The sequence below is a fragment of the Clinocottus analis genome, unplaced genomic scaffold, assembly GCF_023055335.1.
Source record: "Clinocottus analis isolate CAN_PGR_092001 unplaced genomic scaffold, fCliAna1.0.p SCAF_16, whole genome shotgun sequence".
In the NCBI taxonomy this organism is placed as follows: domain Eukaryota; kingdom Metazoa; phylum Chordata; class Actinopteri; order Perciformes; family Cottidae; genus Clinocottus; species Clinocottus analis.
The window spans coordinates 13,739,450-13,761,522 of NW_027175887.1; the positions used below are offsets into that span (position 1 = coordinate 13,739,450).

The 22,073-nt window shown below is 42.7% G+C and overlaps 1 protein-coding gene across 1 annotated transcript in view; it reads right to left on the minus strand.

Moving 5' to 3' along the window:
• shank1 (SH3 and multiple ankyrin repeat domains 1) overlaps positions 1-22,073 on the minus strand; it is a 62,401-nt gene that overhangs the window by 19,692 nt on the left and 20,636 nt on the right. The window contains exons 3-15 of the mRNA XM_068578121.1: positions 14,039-14,242; positions 13,320-13,391; positions 12,987-13,095; positions 10,767-10,921; positions 9,788-9,955; positions 8,411-8,527; positions 7,763-7,840; positions 7,030-7,096; positions 6,609-6,778; positions 5,440-5,561; positions 4,611-4,759; positions 3,218-3,331; positions 1,964-2,039 (exon numbers count right to left, since the gene is read on the minus strand). Of these exons, the coding sequence (XP_068434222.1) occupies positions 1,964-2,039; positions 3,218-3,331; positions 4,611-4,759; positions 5,440-5,561; positions 6,609-6,778; positions 7,030-7,096; positions 7,763-7,840; positions 8,411-8,527; positions 9,788-9,955; positions 10,767-10,921; positions 12,987-13,095; positions 13,320-13,391; positions 14,039-14,242 (1,601 nt within the window). The remainder of the gene's footprint in view (positions 1-1,963; positions 2,040-3,217; positions 3,332-4,610; positions 4,760-5,439; positions 5,562-6,608; positions 6,779-7,029; positions 7,097-7,762; positions 7,841-8,410; positions 8,528-9,787; positions 9,956-10,766; positions 10,922-12,986; positions 13,096-13,319; positions 13,392-14,038; positions 14,243-22,073) is intronic.

Sequence of the window (22,073 nt, forward strand, 5' to 3'; positions counted from 1 at the left end):
CATCCATTTACAAACACAGAACGCTCTTCTTCCTTCATCCAACCTCTTCATCCCTCTCTCCCGCCCTGTTCTCCCTTTAGAGTGCCCTTCACTGTTTGACCTCCAGATGGAGACACCACAGGGGAGAAAGGGTGATAGAAAGAAAATTAAAAAAGTACAGAGGGGGTTAGCAATTCAGCGATGAATAGAAAGCGCAGGAGGGATGCAGAGATGCTTGAGATATGTGGCCAAATCCGGAGGAATCAAAAGGAGGGATAGGTGATGAGGTATTACATGTAGTGATAAAGGCTGTGACAGTAGGCTTATGTGAGGGCGGCTCTGAGTCAGAAATGCCAAACAAATAGTCTTGGGCTCCATCTAGGCTGCAGTACACGGTTTTAATTATCCATGGCGTGTGTGTAGAATGCGTGTAAAATATGTGTGAGTGAGTTTGCATGGCTGAGTGCGTCGCTTGCATTAAATGTCACTGTTGATGAAAAGCATGTTAATAATGAATGATGCCGTGTGCATGATGTGCAAGAGAGAAGCAAAGTTGCAGATGGAGATGAAGAGAAAGGAAAACATTAAAAGGACGAAGAAAAAAAAAGCTGAAAGAGAAAGTTGAGGCGTGATAAAGAACGATGACGAGCAAGAGACCGAAAAACGAGGGAAAGGCCTGATTTCATGTAAATAATACATGCGATGGATGATGGCTTTGTTTCGATGTAAATAATTCTGTCATTGCTTAGACCAAGTCATGGACACTGAAATGAGTTTGCCTCAAAGCGATGCCGCGCTCGCCATGATGCAGATGAGAGGCATTAAGGGGAATTATATTAGCCTGAGTACATGAGGAGAAGTCCCATTCAGAGTCAATACAGGAGCGTGTTTCCCTCATGTGTCAGCAGATCTCAGTCATCACAGTGGTTTAAATGCATGTGCACCGTCACCGACAAGTTCAGCCCACCTTAAAATTGCGGCCCCCACAATGCAGAAAGCCGAAAGACAGACACGCAAAGGAACAAAGTTACTCTAAAATCCTGATGTGACAAATACCTGCTAGTCTGGCCAGCGGACGCTGAACAAAAGCAGCGAGTCAAAACACAGCTGGTAAAGATGTGCCTCCTTGAGGATGACTCCAGTATGAAAGCAGGCAGATCGTCTTCTCGACCTGAGGCAGTGAACCCTCACACGACGTCATCCTACCGCATGAATCACTCGCAACACATCACATCGCACAAATCAAAGCGCCACTGGAACGCATGAATCGCTCCATGAATCATCCGATCTGAGTAGATGTGTACAGGATGTTGCTGCGCAAACAAATCTCCTCTCAACACGTGCTGTCAGTCTAAACATCGGCTGAGCGGGGTCACAATGAAAAGGTTATCCGCTTGACTTGCAGTACCCGCTGGGCGGATTGGAGAAGTTACACCATGCTCTTTAGCTCGGCAGAAAGCCCCTTTTTGCCGCAGTAGAGCAATAATCTGAATGTCAAGCTGCCCTTCCCTTGACCTTCACTTAACCAGGACGTGTCCGTGTCATAATGGGATACTTTCATGCTTCATTCTGATCCTAATGTCACATCAAACAGGCACTGAAGCATCCAAATGCCTCTTTCGTCAGCCCAAGTGCCCCAAAGTGCCCTCGTGTTCAGCTCAAATAGCCCTCTGGCAGGTGAAGTATCATTCTGCAGTGACCTTACCCTAAATGAACTGTAAACTTAACCCTGTGAGCTGAAGCAGAGCCCCGTCTCCAGTTGTTCCCCTACAGCTGAGACGATGAAACTGTTTGATTAAACGGTCTTCAGTTTGCTGTGCATCAGTGTTGGCAAGTGGCAAAGTACAGTAACTGGTACAGTAAGTACAGTAACTGGTACAGTAAGTACAGTAACTGGTACAGTACGTACAGTAACTGGTACAGTAAGTACAGTAACTGGGACAGTAAGTACAGTAACTGGTACAGTAAGTACAGTAACTGGTACCTGGGAGCGTCGAAGCTGTCGTAGGATCCCACAGTGTAATGGCGGAACAGCCTTTTGGCTCGTTCTCCACGGCTCTCTGAAACACAAAACCACAGCGACATCAGCTTGTTGCAGTTACATTTCATCTATTTCCAAGGTTTATAATACAGCAGGAACTGTTTAATTACTGTATGCTATTAATATAACAATATTTGGTCACACTATCTATGACGCCCATGTCTATAATGCATCATAACCATACTTATAACGTTGTAATCTGCTTATAGAACTGTATCATTTGAGTTACAAGTGTTCATATATATTAATATAGTTGAATAACAATAATCATAACACATTATGAAGCATTTTGTAATGCCTTATAAGGTCAAGTATCATAATACTTCATAATTGCTGGTCAGTCACTGTTTTTCTTGGGTGGATGTAAGTTATACTTAGTTTTATAACTCATTATAAATTGGATTATAATGTATTATGATTATTGTTTTGTAAGTCATTCTGAATATTTATGATAAGTATACAGTGCTATAAGCCAATTGTAATGCATTATTATGGAAAGTGTTAACAAAATATTATTAACTAATGAATGACTTAAAAACATTTGTAAAAAGAATCCAAATATTAGCTGCTTCACGTTCCTTTCCTGTTTGTCAATATACATTTTTAAAAATTGTGTTTTTGACTGTTGGTCAGACAAAACAAGACAGTTAAACACTTAATAATGTAAAGTAATAATCAATAGATGAATAAATAATTAAAATAATACAACAATTTACAACAGAACTAATGCATATTTCAAAGCAACAGTTTGACAGTTTGACACTTATTTACTTTTTTGCAGAGTTTCTGTTCAGTAAACAGTCGGTTAGCTTAGCTTAGCATAAAGTCTGGAAACCGTAGATTGGCTAAATTGATTCTGTCCAAAAGTGACAGAATCAGCCTCCCAGCATCTCTCAAGCTCAATAATGAACATGTTCTGCTTTGTTTGTTTCATCATTTGAAGTGTAAAAACAACAGGCGGTTGTGACTTCCTGTTTGTTGTCACTGTGAGGCGCTCAGGCCACCAGCGGCGTTGGTGCAATAACATAGTAGCTTATTATCCTGAATCATTGTCAAATATTACTAAAACTAGCATCTTAATGCGTCATCAGGCTTTTTGTGAAAGACAAAATTAGTTGAAAATCCTTTTAAAGGATGATCCTGCCGTGTGTGTGTGTGTGTGTGTGTGTGTGTGTGTGTGTGTCTGCTGCTGATCACCTGATCGGTTTTCTTGGCTTCGAAGCATCACTTCCTCCACACAGTCAGAGGGGAACCAACCTGTGCGACCTCTGACCGTTCCCTCCCAGTAGCCGCCCTCGCCAACACTCAACACTAGAGGGGGGGATAGGGGTGGGGAAAGAGCGGCATATCAGGAAGAAGCAACACAACACGCACCAACACAAACACCGTGAAAAAGGAACCGACGCAAAAAGACAACGACATTTTACGGACACAAAATGAAAAAAATTGTAGACACACACGGACATGCAAACCGCCTCCATACTCACCAAGACATACATACCTGGCGACACCATAGACTCACTCACAAACACACACATATTCATACCTGCAGACATTGAATACAAACATACATAGAGACCTTACACTCATGTTAGGACATGGCCATTTTACAAACTCATGTGAAGACACCTGGATCTGACCGGGGCACTGGTCTGTCTCTGAGACTGATGTGTCTCCTGAGCGAGCATTTCTGTCAGAAGCATTTTACAAGTCGTGTTTTTTAGTTTGACATTTTGTGAAATATGTTTATTCGCTTTGTTGCTGGGAGTCATATCTGTCTGTGACGTGAAATATAAAGTTATAGCTAGTCGCCGGTTAGGTTAGCTTAGCTTAATGACGGAAACCCGGTGTAAACAATGTAAAATAGCAGGTTGTGGCTTTGTAGACTTTGTGAATTGTCATCAAATCGTGTCTCCATATAACTTATAACCAAATGCAGAAAAGCTGAACCAGAGTTAAAAGGTGACGGATATTAGTCAGGTATAAATAAAACGTCAATAGGAAGCTCAAAAGGTGTCTAGCTGTATAAATAGGCATCTGTTTGGTAAGACGTTATTCATACCATAGTAATAAACCAATGGTACAACTGGGATGTGTTTTGTTTTGAAGGGTAGTATTAGTAAGTAATAGTGTTACTTCCTCCACACAGTATGACTTCAAAATACTTTAGCTGCGTTAGCTGCTAATTCAATCTCAACTCTGGAATTGAGCTCTTACTTTAGGACCTTGAAGGGGCCATGCCAAAGCCGTGAGAAGCATTCTGCACATGAAACCATGAACGTCTTTAAAAAGTGTCTGTGATGTTACACGTGTGCGGATGTCAAAGCTGTCTGTCTGATTCATGTGATTAGTAGCCTACACGATGTAAACAGCTTCACAAACACTGCCTCCCAACTACAAAATGTTAGGACTCACGTGGAAGACACAATTCCAATTGGAATACACAAGTATTATGCTACAGCACACACACACACACACACACACACACACACACACACACACACACACACACGCACACACACACACACACACACACACACACACACACACACACAGTAGTGTAACATGACATGAAAATGCACGTACTCACCTTTGACCCTGTCTCCCTTACTGAAGCTGATTTCTCGCTCTCCCTGGGCAGAGTGAGATCGAGTAGCTACAAAGACTCGTCCCGGGACAGCGCTGTAGAGGCGTCTTCGCTGACCCGCAGTCTGTCCAGCTGCGCTGGCAGGAGCAGGCCTAGGGGGTAGGAGGCAGGAGGCAGGAGGCAGGAGGCAGGAGGCAGGAGGCAGGAGGCAGGAGGCGCGGTGGATGATTGAGACTGTAGTTTAAAACTCAAAGCTCCCTCCAGGTATAGGACTAAAGTACTGAATACAATACATACTTCTGGTAACTGGCTACTTCACCTAAAATGTGCCTAAACAGTAAGGATTCTCTATCAGGTCACATTTGAGTGTTTTTCATTCGTGAAATTTGTATACTCAAACTCACTTAACATACATTTAATTCCCCTGAGCAGAAAAAATAATACAATTTCAATTTGACAAAGTCAGCCTGAGATTTCTGTTACAAAACCATTTCTCACCGGAAGATGACTGATTGCGCCACAAAAAAACATTTGAAGACCAAATGAGAAACCCTATTTTAGACTAAAACTTTAAGGGCTCTTCTGAGACCCACAGAAATCCAGTGGTACTTTAAGTACTTTTAAGGGAGTTGTACGAGGTACTTCGCCATAGTCAGTGCATGGCGGTCAGCAACCCCCAGTTTGGAGAAACAGGCAGGAATACTTCCTACAACACCATAAAAAACACAGGTACTACCACCATATTCAGCCGAGATGAACCTGCGCTATTCCAAAGTTGGAAAAGTAGAAGAGGGGTTTGATTTCTTTCGATGTCATGCTTTTTGCCACTCACCCCTGTCTCCGACTCTGCCTGCTCCGGTCCTCCTTGTCTCCGATCCGTCCTCGGGATGGAGAGCGCGTCCTCGCCCCTCTGGGGCTGCTGGAGCTCCGCAGGGTTCCCGTGTGCTTGTAGCCCTGAGAGAGACCGGCGGGGAGAGGAAGGGAGGAAACATATTTCATGAAAGATGTTCACAGTATGACTTCAAATCAACTGATTGCAGCCGCGCGCTCTATGATATTCTATCAAGGTTACAATTTTGGTAAAATTGTACAAGGTAGGCGTACATATATATTATTTATTAAGTTGTGATTAATGGAGCTGATTTTGGGATAGTTTGTTTTTCATTTGAAAGTTTCTGTATCATTTAAATACTTTAATCTTGGTGACTACTTAAACTGACTGTGCATTTTTTCTGACTTCCATATCTATGATTATCTATAAAACCTCTCCTAATTCCAACGGCTCTGCCTTCAAAAGCTCATAATTTTTACATATAATAAGATCAACAACCACAGAATGATAAACATAATAAAATGTATGCAATGTAATAAAATACCGTATAAATTATGGAGTTTTACTCCACGTCGTATGTTTATGGGCTATTACTCAGCATGATCACTTATCTGCTACATCGGCCATAACTAAAATATATGTACACGGATAGCTTATGCAATAAAGCCGGTATAAGTGGCTGCAATGAGTCTTGTTCACCACTAGATGTTGATAAAAGCCATCCATTACTTTGTTTGATGTCCCTTCAAACTGGGTAATGCAAGAAATGGAGAGGCAAACACATGCAGTACCTTTGTATAATCCCACTGAAGTCAATCAAACCCAGGAGCAGTTTGCACTTGAGAGCTAATATCCACAACATCATTTGTGTAATAATAACACAATCAGTAATGTGTATTCATTGGGGAGAAGCTCCAAATTCTTTTTTGAGGTCAAAGGCTCCAGAAGTCCTACAGGAGAAGGTTTATATATATATATATATATATATATATATATATATATATATATATATATATATATGTGTGTGTGTGTGTGTGTTTGGTGTATCGACAATTAAAGGAAACCCAACCTGCAGATAACGACCGTGTGAGCTGTATGAGGTGAGATTGCATCTAATTGATCTAAACACACACACACACACACACACACACACACACACACACACACACCTGCACAGAGACGATGTTGGTCCCTGGAGCGTTGGGCACTGCCATCCAGTCTGGCAAGTTCATGCTGCTGTCACTGTTGGCCCGGAGGAAAGGGTGCGGGTGGGGTATTGTCAGAGTCCGGGTGCTCTCCCGCCTCTGGGGGGCGTACTTTGGAGACTCCACAAAGGGAACTGGAATATGAGTGCAGGCAGGAAAGAGTCTTCACTACTTTGGTTTTGCACCTCTTTAATCTATTTTTCTTTCCAATGTTAATTGCAACATGCTGTTGTGATGCTCGACTATATTCCTGATATTCTATTTTTAATTGCTGCTCCCTTTATTTAACCTGATGATTCAAAACCTAGTTCCGCTTGTGAAGATCCAGTGTGATCATTAATATGTCGATCATTACAGGACACATAACCGGGCCTCCGCTACTCACCCACATCTGTATCCCGGTGGTTCTTGATAATTTCTCCCAGCTCAAAATGGCCGGACATAACAGCCACCTGATAAAAACACACATCTTTTTTTAGATACAGTCACAAGGCCACTGAATGCACAACATGTAATGCTGGGAGAAACTGTTGACTAGTCTTCCTGTAATTACATTAGGCATTTATACGGGTGCTTTTATAACTTATGTAGTTTCAACAAGCTGTACACTTTTCACCTTTAAGGGCAACTTAGCAAGAAAACCAGATTAATGGCCTTGATGGCATGTTTAAAATTATATTTACATGGGACATGGGTTGGCTTTTTTCTTGAAAAATGCTCATACAGCAACCACATATAAGTACTATAAGTACATAAGAGTCCAAATGTATGTGTTCCTTCCATCATTGCACAAATACTTTTGACCTTTTGATCTAGAAACTACACAGGTCAGCACACAATCTGGCAAATGCGTTCTCCCTGTTGTCTCCTCTCACGCACACAAACAACACAAGCAGATTGCCTCAGCTGCAGCTTTTTCTGCACTGACAGAGTTAATATATTTAGATTAAGGGGTCACACACAATCCTGCCACCTGGGACCTTTGTGTGCATCACAGCACAATAATGGTTTAAAAGGAAATTAGGCCCTGGCACTTTCTGCTACGTTAACTTAATAAGACACTAAACCACACAACCACCCAACATGCGTAATTACCCAGCCATCCACTCAGCCGTTACCTGAAAGGGGGTCTGCCCATTGTTGTTCTTTGTGTCTTTATTTGCTCCCCGATAGAGCAGAATCCGTGAACAGCTTTCCTGCAACAAACAGCACTGATTAGCGTACATTATACACAATATGAATTGTATAAACGCTGCTTGATGTAGAAATGCACACATGGGAACACATTACATGATGTTTTCTTGTGCTGTGATGTTATAATTTGTTCGTAACGATGTAAACTATATGGTAAAAATGAATACTTAAACCACCCCAAATTTAGCATTTACCTTAAATTCCAGATTTTTTTTCTTCTGTTTTTCTAAACAAATGGTCATTTAGTGGGTGTATTATTATATATACATATATATATATATATATATATATATATATATATATATATATATATATATATATATATATATATATATATATATATATATGTATATAAATGTTCTCTGATCTCATATTTTTTGCCGGGAAGATATTTATTTTGATTAGAATAAGGATGTTATCAGGGATGCTGAACCTAAAAAGATGCATTAATTATAAAACAAAGATAAAGAGCATTCATGTGGCTTTCACTTTGTTGCACTGCGCGCTCAACGATTTAAGGATTTCCAACTCTATCGTTGCTGACATTTGATCTGCGTGAAAGGTGTGTCTACCTTGTTGTACAAAGCACAGATGTGCAAGGCAGTGTTTCCAGAGGCATTCTGGGAGGAAGAATCTGCCCCGTAGAAGAGGAGGTGCTCCAAATGCTGCGAGTTACCATGCTGACAGGCCTGAGAGAGGATGAACAGATTGTGGAGGAGCGATGGAAAGAGAGGGCGAGAGAGGTACATGTGGAAAATACAAATAGTTTTGTTAAGGAGGGGAAAAGAAAATGAAGCAAAGAGTTAAAAAAAAAAAAAAAAAAAAAGGACAGATTTATGTGGTTGTTTGAAGAGAACAAAGAGGCGGAGAAGCAAACGAGGATGAAGAACAGACAGGGACAAAGAGAGAGGAACAAGGTGAGAGTTATTAAGTGACACCACATTTAATTAACACCACCTCCAAACGCAGAGGGCGAGAAAACAGAGCGAGAACAAAAGTGAGATCCAGTGACAACAACGGTACACCAACCATCATCAAATGGACACACACACACACACACACACTGCAACGTCTTACAGTGGGAATCAAGACTGTATGCTTGTTATGATTCTTACACTTTCAACTTATTGTAAGTCAATAACTGGATGGAATGGATCAACAAACATGAAACTGCAGGTAATCGTAGCGAGACTGCTTCTGCTTCACTGGTTGCTTCAGCGTTACACACAGTTTATCCAAATGAAACTAAAAAAGCTCAACTCACAAAGGCTTAAATGATCAATGTCAATGCTAAACGTATGAGTCAAATCCCACTCAACACACACACCGAGACAGAAGAAGATGAAGGCCACGAGTGGCGAGGAGAGCTGGAGAGACAGATGCTGATGAAGTGTGAGGGGGGGATCATCAGGCTGAGAGGAAGAGGCCGATACCTTGATTTGTCCTGTCCACTTCACTGCGGGAATATGAGGCCACAGAAGCAAGGCGGGTGGGATGAAGGGTGAAAGGGGTCCGAGATAAATGGAGAGAGGTGTAGTGTTTCATGGCATGAATGTTTTTTTTTGACGTAGACACAGAGGCGGTACATACACAGACACTGGAACACAGAGTACACGGGTACATTACAAATAGGATCCATGCACACTTGTGCAACACAAACAACGGAAACTAAAAACCCAGACGCCCTAAGGCACTTTTTATTTTTTGCTGCCTTCATATCACAACCCCCAAATAGACACAATTAGGCCACTGACTGCATTAGATTGAAAGGTTTTGCCTCGAGCATCCTCTCACTAAAGTGTTGCTGTTAATTTAGCGTAGAGTTAACTGTGTACACACTGCAAGAACACAATTAAACCGGATTAAATACGTTCTGTATTCGCATTCATATTCTTTTTATATTGATGTTGAACAAAATCCCCCTTTTAAAGATGCCAAACAATGCACACCTGATGTGTCTCGTCCCAGCCGTTCTCGTCCCTGATGCCTAGTTTGGCGTGGTGGTAAAGCAGTGTTTCGCAGCAGGAGGTGTCGCCCCCTGTCAGCACAGTGTGGTAGAGCGGCGTCAGCCCTCGCCGGTCCTTGTAGTCCGGAGACGCACCCAGAGACAGCAGGACCTGCGCAAAGACAGCAGAGGAGGTGAACCTCACACACTCGCTCTGTGTTCTTCTCCAAAGCTGGCAGCCATGATGACAATAAGGGAGCAAAGTATGCAATCATTACAATGCCATAAAATAATGATGACTTTTACGAGCTCACATTTTATGAGCTCACAGATTAAAAAGGCATCATGGAAAATATATCTAACGGTGGTTTTCCAACTTCATGAAGAATATTCATGAAATATTTAATCAGAAAGGGAACACATAGCCGGGGGTTCAGAGGGGTCATGTAACGCCTCAGGCGAGACAGCATTAAGTATTAAATCAGAGTCTGCAGAAAATCTTTTTGCAGTTTAGCAGCTGTTTCTTTCCTTTGTGAAAAACATGGACTGGCAATACAACACATGCAATTATCTCCCTCTGAATGAGTTTCCCCTCAACAGGTGTCTGTCTTCTTGGTGATATGGGAGCTAAAGTTCTGGATAAATTCCTGAAATGCAAATGTAAAAACACACCTTTAAAGCAGGCAATCTGAATTTTAATGTCTTTTTTTCTCCCTTTGGCTGAATAGAAAAGAAGTTTTTTGTTCATGTGCGTGTGGTTGGGTGTTGATTGCCGCGTGGGAGGCGGAGTCGGTTTATTCTGTCTCCAGCTTGTTTGCTAGTCCAAGTAAAGATAATACTGCATGGGTTTCAGGGCAAGTATCCATCTTGCAGGTGCATACGCTGGTGTATTTCTTTTTGCTTTTCATAGCGTGACAATGACAACTCATTAACTGTAAACACCATTTTTTTTTCCAAAAGGAAAACAACGCGTGCATGTTTACCAGAAGGGCTGTATGGCGGTGGCCTCGCACAGCTTTGTGTACGGGTGTGAGTCCATCTTTGGCGCGGAAGTCAATGTGAGCGCCTCCATCCACCAGGACCCGGATAGTCTCACCTCCACCCGGCTCACACTGCACCGCCAAGGACAGAGCAGTCTCTGGCAGACACACACACACACACACAGATTCAAATATAGTTTTTAATGGTCAGAAGGATTGGTTTGGAAAGTCAAACCATTTGGACGACACTGGCCCAGATTGTTTGCTCCCAGGGGGTCGCTTGTGGGAAAACTGTTTTCCACAGTACAGTTCTACTGTTTTGCACTCAAACTCTTCTTCTACCTGCTTTGAGGTTATGCTCTTGAACACCTGCAGCTTTGACCTCCCAGGTCAGACAAAAAAAAAACATATTAAATGCCACAAACAACAACTTTACAGTCACGAACTAGAGACCTAGGGCATTCAGGCGGTGTATGGCTTATAGTGACAATAAGGGAGTGTGTGCTCGCTGGATAAGTTTTTAATTGCGTTACAAGCATGGATTTAAACAACTAGTAACAACCCAACAATTGCTTCAACAACTTAGGAGAGTCCCAGTTCTGACAGAAAACATCATCACCTAATAGTGGATATTAGGAATTAAATCTTATTATAAATCATTTCCTGGTTGCACAACTACACACCCTGAGATAATTTAGCCAACTGTAAAGTTTCCCGCAATTTTTCAAATTCACCGCTGCTGAAATGTAACGCAAAATACAAGCTTCTCTACAAATGTCCCTGTGGAAAAAAACAGTTTTCCCATTGATGCTTTGCAACACTTTGCCAATTGTGCCGGCATCAAATAAAGCCACAAAGAACTCAATAAGATGATTTCAAAATGAAACCAACGCGGTGTCACAACACTTTCAACCGCACTAAACACCGTCGAACTTGAAAAAAGGTTCAATAGAACGAAGAAGAATAAAAGCATTGAAAGTGTTCCCAGTAAAAACAGGCCGCGATGGCGACAAGAGATTGTTGGCGAAGAGGGAAACGACCGAGGGCTTTTATCCTCAAACAGCTTCTGTGGAGCTCAGGTGCAAACAATTTGGGGGGGCGGGATGTTTAGACTGCACTTCCTCTGAAGTTAGCATGTCGGGACGACTCGGGGAATGCCCATTAAACAGTTCCCTCGGCAGAGATGGAAGTGAGCGCCTGCTGACAGCAGCCGCTCGGAATATGGTGGAGTCATTTTATGTCCTATTAAAGGCGCTCTGGGTGGAAGAGCAGGATGAAACGTGTCAGTGACAGGCTGGTCAAATGAAGAAGAAGAAAAAAAGCGTCTCCAGCAGTCTTTTGATTGCCTCTTCGCACCGGCCTAATGCCTATACGACCTCATAGCTCATGGACTAACCGTCAGAACACCCTGACACAGCCTCACGGACAAGAAGGTAGGAAACCATGTGAAGCCGTGACATTTTGATGTAACGGCTATTTTAAACATGTGGACTGAGTGAGTTTGACTCTGAACCTGAGCTGTCTTAATGAAAGCTCGTTGTTGCAGACTGATTCATAATGAAACGTATCGATTTAAAATGAGCAATTCATTTTCTACCCTTGAACGACAATGATTTTGTTTGTTTCCAGGGTTCAAAATCAAACCCTCAAAGTATCATTTTCAGGTGTAAAGTGTGCGTGCGGAGTCTTTTCCCACGCGACGCCAGTGCAGCGTGTTCGTCCACCGGGGCTCTCTGTTGCCCCCCGGTGTTCTGAAGTGGAAGTGTGTCTCACACCCATGATGGCAGGCTGTGTTTTGTGTTGTGACACGTTGCTCCCACAGCGGCTGGAGCAACACGGAGCAGCACACCCAGACTGTAAATGAGCCGTCTGCTGCGCCCCCTAAGCACCAACAGGATCTGAGAAAAGACACCCAACTGCAAACAGCACTGGCCCAGATCCCTGACGAAGTGTGAGACCAACATACTGCAGCGCCGAGGGAGGAAAGCGCAGCGAGAGAAAGGGGGACAACGGGGGGGGAGACAACGCTGCTGCTGGCCACCAGCAACATGTGAGGGTTTAGTATGTATGGATAAAAAGAGCTGTCGCGAGGGAAATCAGTATCGACGTCGACCCTCTCTCATCTTGTTTGAAGCCATCTTAACTTTCAAATCGTAGTCTGTGATTGTCACACATGGATGAATAGATGGATGATAGACAGGAGGAAAAGCGAGGCCTCCTTACCGCCGGTGTCAGCATCCTGGTAGTTGGGATCGAGGCCTTTGTCTAAGAACTTGGCCATCTTGTCCACAGCGCTGGTTTGAATATAATCCATGAATTTCTTCAGGCTAGCCTGCACGCGGAGATAAACGTGCTGCTGTATTACAGGGAACTCTTCTGTATTTTAAAGACTGTATGTGCAAGCGAGGTACAGTGCAGCAGAGCACATTAAAGCAGTGGACAGTAGATGTTTTAGCAAAGGGAAAGGATACACTGACATGCATACTCATTTATATGATGAAAACATTGAGTTGAGACCCTTCAGAGATCCTACTTCAGGACAAATGGGTTGCATACCTTAGTGTGCAGTTTGGCCAGTTGCTTCTCATCCAGATTGGTCTGTTTGTACACCCTGGTTTTGTATCGGAACTAAACCCGAGAGAGGAGAAGGGAAAGCAAACGCAGAGTTAATCCTAACACAGAGGGCATTTGTCTTGAATTCTCATTTTCTCTGTTTGGCCGAGATCCACAAAATGGAGTTTGCAGGTTTATTGTACATTGTATCTGGTTTGCTATACAAACCCCCTCTTCTACTTCACTGGAGACAAGAACTGTGAGAGAAATGGTCTCGCTTTGCAGCAGTTTAAAGGCACTTTAAAGCCTCCACTGGGTCATAATGTAGCATGAAAGAAGATGACTATACAGACGGGATGAGAGATTAGCAGCAGTTCGCAGCAGTTGCACTAAACAGAGCAGTAAAGCTGAACAGTTCTGTGACATTCCTCTAAGAAGCATGCAGGAAACTTAATTCATAAACCAGGGTTTTTTATCAGCTTAGATTACACACGGGAAATTTTACAGTATGTCGTCGAGCTGCATTAAAGCGCTGCAGTTTTTTTTACGTCACTCATCCAGGATCCTTTAAAATACAGAAAGTTGGAGTGTAAACCTTGGTCACGTGACGTGATGCACAAAGTTGAACCAGATTTACTGATATTAATCCTGTAAAACTGGGATTCAGTTGATTCTTTCAAACGTCATTGCATTACTGTGTGAAAGGAAGACTGGAATAATACCTCTAAATATGGTACCCCTTTCTCAAAGGATTGTGGGTACTCTCGGAGCAGCCTCTCCTCCTCCAGGAACATGGCGTCGTGGCCGTCGGTGGCGGGCTGGAACAGACCGTAGTTCAGGACGTCCCGCAGAGACTCGGTCAGGGAACACAGCACCTGCTGCTTGGCCTTCCACACCGTGGCGTCTGGGTTGAACCGCAAACATTTCTACAGGGAACACAGAAGGAGCTTCAAGTTCAGAGAGCTTGGGTTAACTGGAATAAATGCATAAAGGAAAACAAACTCTGTAGATGATAAACATCGTACCATCTCAACAGCCTTAACACCAGTTGTGGTTTACAATTACAGAATGCTGTGATAACGTAAGCAGCTAAAACAAGGTCGCAACTATGAAAAGACAGCGAGAAGTATGACAATTATAGCCACATTAAAATGAATCGGTGAGACTCAGTTTTTAAGCACTGGTCTTATGGATGATGCAGATGCAGCAGCCGGACTAGAGGTCATCATAGAAACACCCCGAAGGAACAGCTGTTAGGAAGCAGAACTTAAAGGACACTAAATTGTGGCAAATCCACATTTATTCCTAAAATACATGTAGAGTTTAAACTGAGCCGTGTCTGACGACCTCAGGCTGCAAGCTGCCTCATGGGCTGAACCGTCATTTGTGGCTAAACCATCTGCAAAGGAACTGTCACCAATTGCTCAGAATATCGGATAGATAAAACAAACACTGACTGTTTCCCGATAAGTCTGGGAGACAAAAAAGCTTATACATGTTGTGTTTCAGTACGATCTTTCTTAGTTCCTGTCCCGTGAGTCATTTTTTAGACAAAGTTCATCTTAGCCCTGCTTGTAGAGGTGTGGACTGTCCCAGACACAACCCAGTGCCTCGAACCTTGAGGACTGCAGTTCCCCCTGTGGGCCAGCAGGGGGAGACATCCTCGGAGTAAAGTTGGTGATTCCCAGGGTCCTCAGTCTGCATAAAGGATGTGAAATGGCAATTTGGTGCAGCTGTAAGTGTCTCCGGTGGGGACCTGAACGGCCAAATGCTCCACAGCTCAGAGGCTCAGTCAACAAAGTGGAACGTTACTGACAGAAGGTTTTTGGCCTCTCTTTCTCTCTCTCTCTCCCTCCATCCCTCCCTCCACGTGTCTCTTCCTCTCATTGCCCAGAGTGGAGTCGGGTTATTCTCTGACCTTGAGGCAGCAGCAGGATGATTGGCCGATGCAGAGGACAGCCGGCTGCAAGGATGTCTGCCTCCTACTGCATTACTGCACAGGCTCTTCTCGCACACACACTAGACACGTGTGTGTGTGTGTGTGTGTGTGTGTGTGTGTGTGTGTGTGTGTGTGTGTGTGTGTGTGTGTGTGTGTGGCCGTGCACAACGAAGAGATAAAACCCCTGCATTGTGTTTCTTTTGCAGAGGAGTAACATAACATTTTCTCCCTCTATTTTATTCAGCGTCTCCGTTCGCGCACAGCCAACCCGGTTGCTAAGGCAACCGGTTCATTAGTGGAGCAAGCAGCTTGTTGCCATAGAGACATCCCTGTGTTCCCTAGGAGATGGGGTACTGGTTGGGGTGTGCGTGTGTGTGTGTCTGTTTGTCTGTGTGTCTGTGTGTGTTTGTGCATGTTTGTGCGTGAGCCTGTGCATCCGTTTGAATGGACGTGTGTGTGTGTGTGTGTGTGTGTGTGTGTGTGTGTGTGTGTGTGTGTGTGTGTTACAGCAGCGTGGTGAAAGTGGAGTAAAAGGGAGGAGAATGTCTAAAGCTTTGACTGTGACAGCAAAAGAGGATGAAAAGGTGTGTGTGTCTGTTTGTATTAGATTATGTTTCACAACAGCACACACACAGACACACACACACACACACGAGCCTACACACTGCACTTACAGTCCCCTGAAAGGAAGCAGGCAAACAATCTAAAATGAATCACAATGGCAGCAGGACAGAGTGAAGGTTAAGGATGGAGTTATCGAGCCGGAGCAACATTCCCTCACTCAACCTGAGCGGTCATCAACGCTGACAATTATCATCTAATAATGGAGATTTAAATTTGTGTGATGACTTTGCTTTCGTCCTATGAGAAGCTTCAGGTAGTTGGAGGTTTAACGGAGGCAGCCATGCTGCTTATTGATCTGTATACCTCCAGGAATATGATCGATCCTGCAGCTTCTAACCGGCCAATTAGGAGGGCTCATCACAGATTCACCTCTACGAGCGTCTTCAGACAGCTTCATGCTTCTGGACAGTTTTCACAGTTTCACCATATTTAACACCACATGTTTGTTTAATGCAATAGTATAAACTATGCTTTATTTAAAACCAAGCCCAGATAGTCACAGACTTGTTCTAAACCTCAAACGTTGCACAATAGTTGAGTGTTTGTGGTGCCCTCTACTGTCCAGAGAGTTTAGTCTAAATTAATACCCAGTTGATGGTTTGTAATATCTCTGTACAGTGACAATATTGTTTCAGTGACTAAATATAAAAGCACAAACGCAGGATCCTTTATTAACTTTAAATCCAAGCGTGTTCATGCTCAGTCTGGCTGATCAGAGCTGAGTTGCAAAATTAAAGTAAAAGTTCTCCCTTTTAAAAGTTAATTATATGAATATATTATTAGCCTATGACATTTTTTTTCACATTTTTCTAATATTTCCTTTTTATGTGAAATATATTGTGTATATTCAGCTTCTCCATCTGATCATGTGTGATAAAAAACCCCACTATATATTCAATTAGACCCTCTGTTTATTTCAGTGTGTTTATCATCATTACCTCATGCATCATCATATTTTACTGTCTCACTGCTCCTAAGTTAAATTGATGATGCACCTGCACACAAAGAAAGTCTGGATACGGTGTTACATTCCACAATATGCAATTGCCGTATAATAAACACAGATAAATATGGAGTAAAAATTCCTTCAAGTGACATTTTTAGGCTTTTAAGACACAGCTTGAAGTCACAAATGCGTTGTGAAAGTCTCCAGTTAACTTAAATCACTTGTTAAACTGTAACAGAAACGCTTGTCTCTCACGGTTGCTGTTGGAATATTGATTCAGACAATTACATAACCAAACAACGAAACATGTTGATGCTGGTATCGGTATTTAATGTATTGTTTACAGCTGGCTCATATGGACAGCATGGAGTAAAAAAAAAAAAACGCCTCTTGTGTTGCCAACACGAGCATATTTCTGTTACCGTCGGTGGTAAAAGGGTTTATTAAATAGAAGGAAGACAAACACTAATGCTACAGCTTTTATATTATAAACCTTTAAATGAATTCCAGTGCATTAATGCGGCTCTAAACCCTTCTGTTTCTCTTGTGGTTTTTATTATTATGCAGACCAAAATTCTCAGTCTTGTCTCCTGAAGCTGTGATCACACTTTCCCACTCACATACACCCACTCACTCTGTCCATGCTGCTCTTCATCTTCCTGCCTCGCTCCATCTTATCCTCCCTCCTCTCTCTCTCTCTCTCTCTCTCTCTCTCTCTCTCTCTCTCTCTCGAACAGCTCTGTCACTTATATGCAGAAATAAGAGTTCTTCTCTCTCTCTCTCTGTCTATCTCTCTGTATCGCTGTCCCTCTGGTCTTTTCCTGCAGGGCAAGTGCAGAGGGACTTGAAGCCTTTAATGAGATCTATGGGGAAATAATAACCCCCCACTAAACACACACACACACACACACACACACACACTCACACACACACGCCGCCATGTCACCATTTAAGTCCACTTCCTCTCCATATCTCCCTCTCCTCCTTGCTCTCAACCAGTCCATTCAGCGCCTTCAGCAGTTCAAGAAAGCAAATTAATTTCTTTAAAGCGGTCCTGTCATCCCCGCTCTGCGATGTTCTCCCTCCACTGTCTTTCTCTCACTTTCACTCACCCGATGCTGCACTCCCTCCTCTCCTCTCCCCCCATACTTTCCTCTCTATTATCTCTCTGTTTCCCTTGGAGCTCACCCTGTCATTAACGCACAACCTCTTAGCAGCTGAGAGGCATGGCGGACACCGACGTGGAGTCTGAAAAGATCACATATCTTAAGCAGGCGCTGATAAATGTTTGTCTGTGTTTGCGTGTATGTGTGTGTGTGTGTGCGTGTGTGTGTGTTTCCAAACTGTTTGTGAGAGCAATTCCTGCCTGAGGGGCTGCTGCTTATGCTTCAGAGTTTGCACGAATCAAACTGTGGAGAAAACATAATTTGTTTCACGCTGTTTATTGCGCTCGGCACGCAGACGCCAACTTGACTGCATATATGCAAGTTTGACAATCTAATAAACCTTCAAACAAAAGTGCCTCGACATCCTGCTGTGGCACGATCATATCAACCTCTTGAAAAACACATATCTGACTGTCGCTGAGCGCGCAGTTAATGGACCGGTGTCTTTTTTTTTATCCGCCACCAGAGGAAGGATTAGTGAGGAGCATGCAGATCCACTAACAGAGCTAATTCAGACAAGTGAAATCCTCACCTGCAAATTATGGCTGTCAAATACACATTGTGGAGGTCAAAAGTACAATATGTCCCTTTGAAATATTTTTGGAGAAGTATAAAGTGGCGTGAAATGGAAATACTTGTACAAGTACCTCTAAATCATATATTAGCACAGCATTTTAGTGCAAATATTTAGCTGCTTTCCATCAGTGCGCTTCACATTAAAACAGTTAAACTACTTCACATACCTTTGGGAAGTTCAGTCCAACAATGAATCATTCAAGCACTGACTGAAATGACTCACGCGTGAATCACCGAGTTGGTGATCTGTTCGAAACCACAGTTTAAGGGTAGTATTTCAATGTAAAACGGGTCCCTGCTTTAATACAGGCATGCAAATGCTGTCAAAAACAAAAACAGCTATATGTCACGTGGACCTTTACAAAACATTTTTGACCAAATGAAGCTCCATTTCTAGACCCGCAAATCATCAAAATGGGCCTTTTGGGTACACGGAGGGGTTGTACAATAAGTTTTCTTCAACACAGTTTGGGTATGTCAGACGTTCCACGACCTTCAGCAGATAAAATGGGACAAGACATCAGCTGTGCAAGATAACTTTAAACATCTCGTCTGATGTGTGTCTCTCTCCGACTTGAGACGATAGAATCCATCCAACCACATTTTAGGTTGACCTAAAAAGACTAACTACTAAACCCCGGATTCCTTCCACTTGTAGCAATGGCCCAAATCTCCTCTTGACAAATGCAGCAGACTGGTAATACAAACAGATCTGGAGCGCTCTCTGTCCGCGCACCAGCAGCGCCGTCTCGATCGACCCAGTTGGTTGAAAGGATTTGATCAGAGAGTTTTAAAGGAGCAAAGGTAAAAAACAACCAGATGTTTCCTCTGAGGGCTCCGTGGAAACGTTTCAGGACACTGACCTCTTGACAGAGGTCAGAAGGCATTTGTCGTGTCCAAACATATTCTGCAACACCCAAAAAAAACCTAATGGATGCAGAAAAGGGAGCCAATCTGCTCAATATAACTGAAAAATATTGTCAAGATTGAATTTTTATCACAGAAACTGCAAGTTGCTTTCTAATAACACAAAACATTTGCAGCCCAAAACATTTACTGCCTCTAGTATTTTCAAGAAAGTTACAAAAATAGTATTATTGTAGTTGAATTTGAATAATAGGTCACTCTAGAAGGATTGACCGGCACACACTTTGGTTTTGAGAAATGTGTGTTGTGCTTACAACAGCGGCGAGTGGAGGACAGTGGATAACACGAGAGAACACTGGCGGCTGATGAAAGACCATGAATACACAAGAAAACTGCTTTTCAATAGCTGTTCATTGTAGTGACAATAACGTTTGTCCACATGGAAAAAATAGCTGCAATAACATTATCAGATCTTTTTTTTTTTTAAATAATATTTTCAATATCAGTCCAACAATATAATCATTGGTATGAATGCACGAGTACGACTGGAACGTTGACATAAATTGACATTAATTTTGGATGTTATCTCTGTAATCAAACTGCATCAAATTGGATCGTTTCAGGGATGCACGACCCGGATTAGCGAACAGCTGTAGAGCTATGTATTCTGCCCCAAAAAAATGTATAAATACATCACTAATTACCAGTGTTTGTGTGTTTGTGTGCCGTCTCTGCATTACTGCATGAGTCACTTACGTCACTCAAAATCCTCCCCCCTTAATTCCTGAGATTTGCATTTGCGTTCTCGAGTCACTCCCTCGTCTCATTACAACACAATTAACGATCAATTAGATTTTATTGAGGGTGAATTAGCTGACATGTAGAACAAACCTAATGTACTGGGAGTGTAACGTGATATTATGCAACACCAGTGAGTGAGAGGGGAGGAGGAAGAGGAGGAGGAGGAGAAGGAGGAGGACGAGGAGGAGGAGGAGGAGGAGGACAGGAAATGAACCAGTGGGGGGAAAAAAGATCAGAGGGTTTTTATTCTGAATGTTCCGAATGCGAATAAGAGACTGAAAGTAAAAATGAGCTGAAGAGGTTGAGTCGGACAGAAGAGAGAGTGAGCGAGACAATAAAATGTCAGAGTGATGGTGGGTTGTAACTCTCATGACCTTGAGGAGTCACAAAAGATGTACTGAGTCGCTACATCTGGGCAAGAAGCCTCTAAGGTCATGTTTCAGTGCTTTCAAATGTTAATGTTGATCTCTGAGTGTGAGCATATGAAGCTACTCAACACACACATGTGGACCATCATGGCACACACGTGTGTGTGTTGAGTCAAGGGCCATCATCATCATCACCCTTTTTTGTCAAATGTGTGTCGTTGTGTCCTCGTGATTGTACTTCCATCAACAAATAAGACATTGTGATTAACAAATTATACTTAAGAATCTTAAGAATGTACATCAATGTGATATGTCTATTTTATTTTGTTAAATGATCTCAAACGGCAGGAATAGACGAGGAGGAACTCGAGTAGGTTGAGAAAGTTTGAGAGATGCTACACATTTATTTTTAAAGAGATCAGGCTAGAATTTGTGTTAAAAACAAAAGTATTTCTTCTCAAATTAATTTTGATTAATATTGAGCGGAGCACAGATTAGAAGACACTTATTGTGAAACAAAAAATATGATCATGTCGAGTTCAAATCAACATAAAATAATGCTCACGGCCAGCTTAAAAAGTAAATATCAACAGCAACCTAACAATTTCTGTACTCGCTATTCTGATTCCTACGTAATCTCATTCCACCTTTATTTATTTCTGTCTGCTTCACTTTATCCACCTGAATCCATCTCTTTCTAACTGTCTTTTCCAATCTACCTTTATCTCTTTCCCCCTGCCTTTCCTCAGATACCTTGTTTCTACATCAATCTACTTTGATCTGCTTCTATCTGTGTCTACCTCCGTTTACCTTTATCGCTATCCTCGTCTTTGTGCTTTTATCTCCTCTGCCTCAGCCTCTTTCTGCCTCCTCTTCCAAACGCCCATGTGCATGCGCCCCATTATACCTCCCCGCGTCTTCACGTGACCGTCGAGGGACATCCGAGTATTTGACCCCGGGCTTGAGTGAGTATTCTCATCCCGAGCAATCCCATTCATCCATCTTTTCACAATTAAACTTTGATGCCGATTTGTTAAAATAAATAGGGAGTGGTGAATTATTAATGTGGGTTTTTAAAAACACTGAATCAAGCACACTTGGGCATCCACACACACACACACACACACACTGTTGAAAACACCCATGCACAGATCAATAATAAATCACACGGCAGCGAGAGGGAGGAAGAAGCGTTGAGCGAGGCATTTATAGTGCACCGGGATGGTAAATATAAAATCTAGACTCGCACACACACGCAGGCACTCACAGATGCATTTATTTCATTTGCAGTTTCATTCTCGCTGATGATGTATATGAAGCCGACACATCGCAAAAAGCCACGATCGCTCGATCGAGAAGAGAAAGAGGACGAACTGTTAAAATGTCCGTGGAAAGCGGCCTCGTGTTTGTCGACCACATAGGCAGTCTGGTTCAGCTTTAATCTTGCGATGAGCAAAGACGCACACGCTC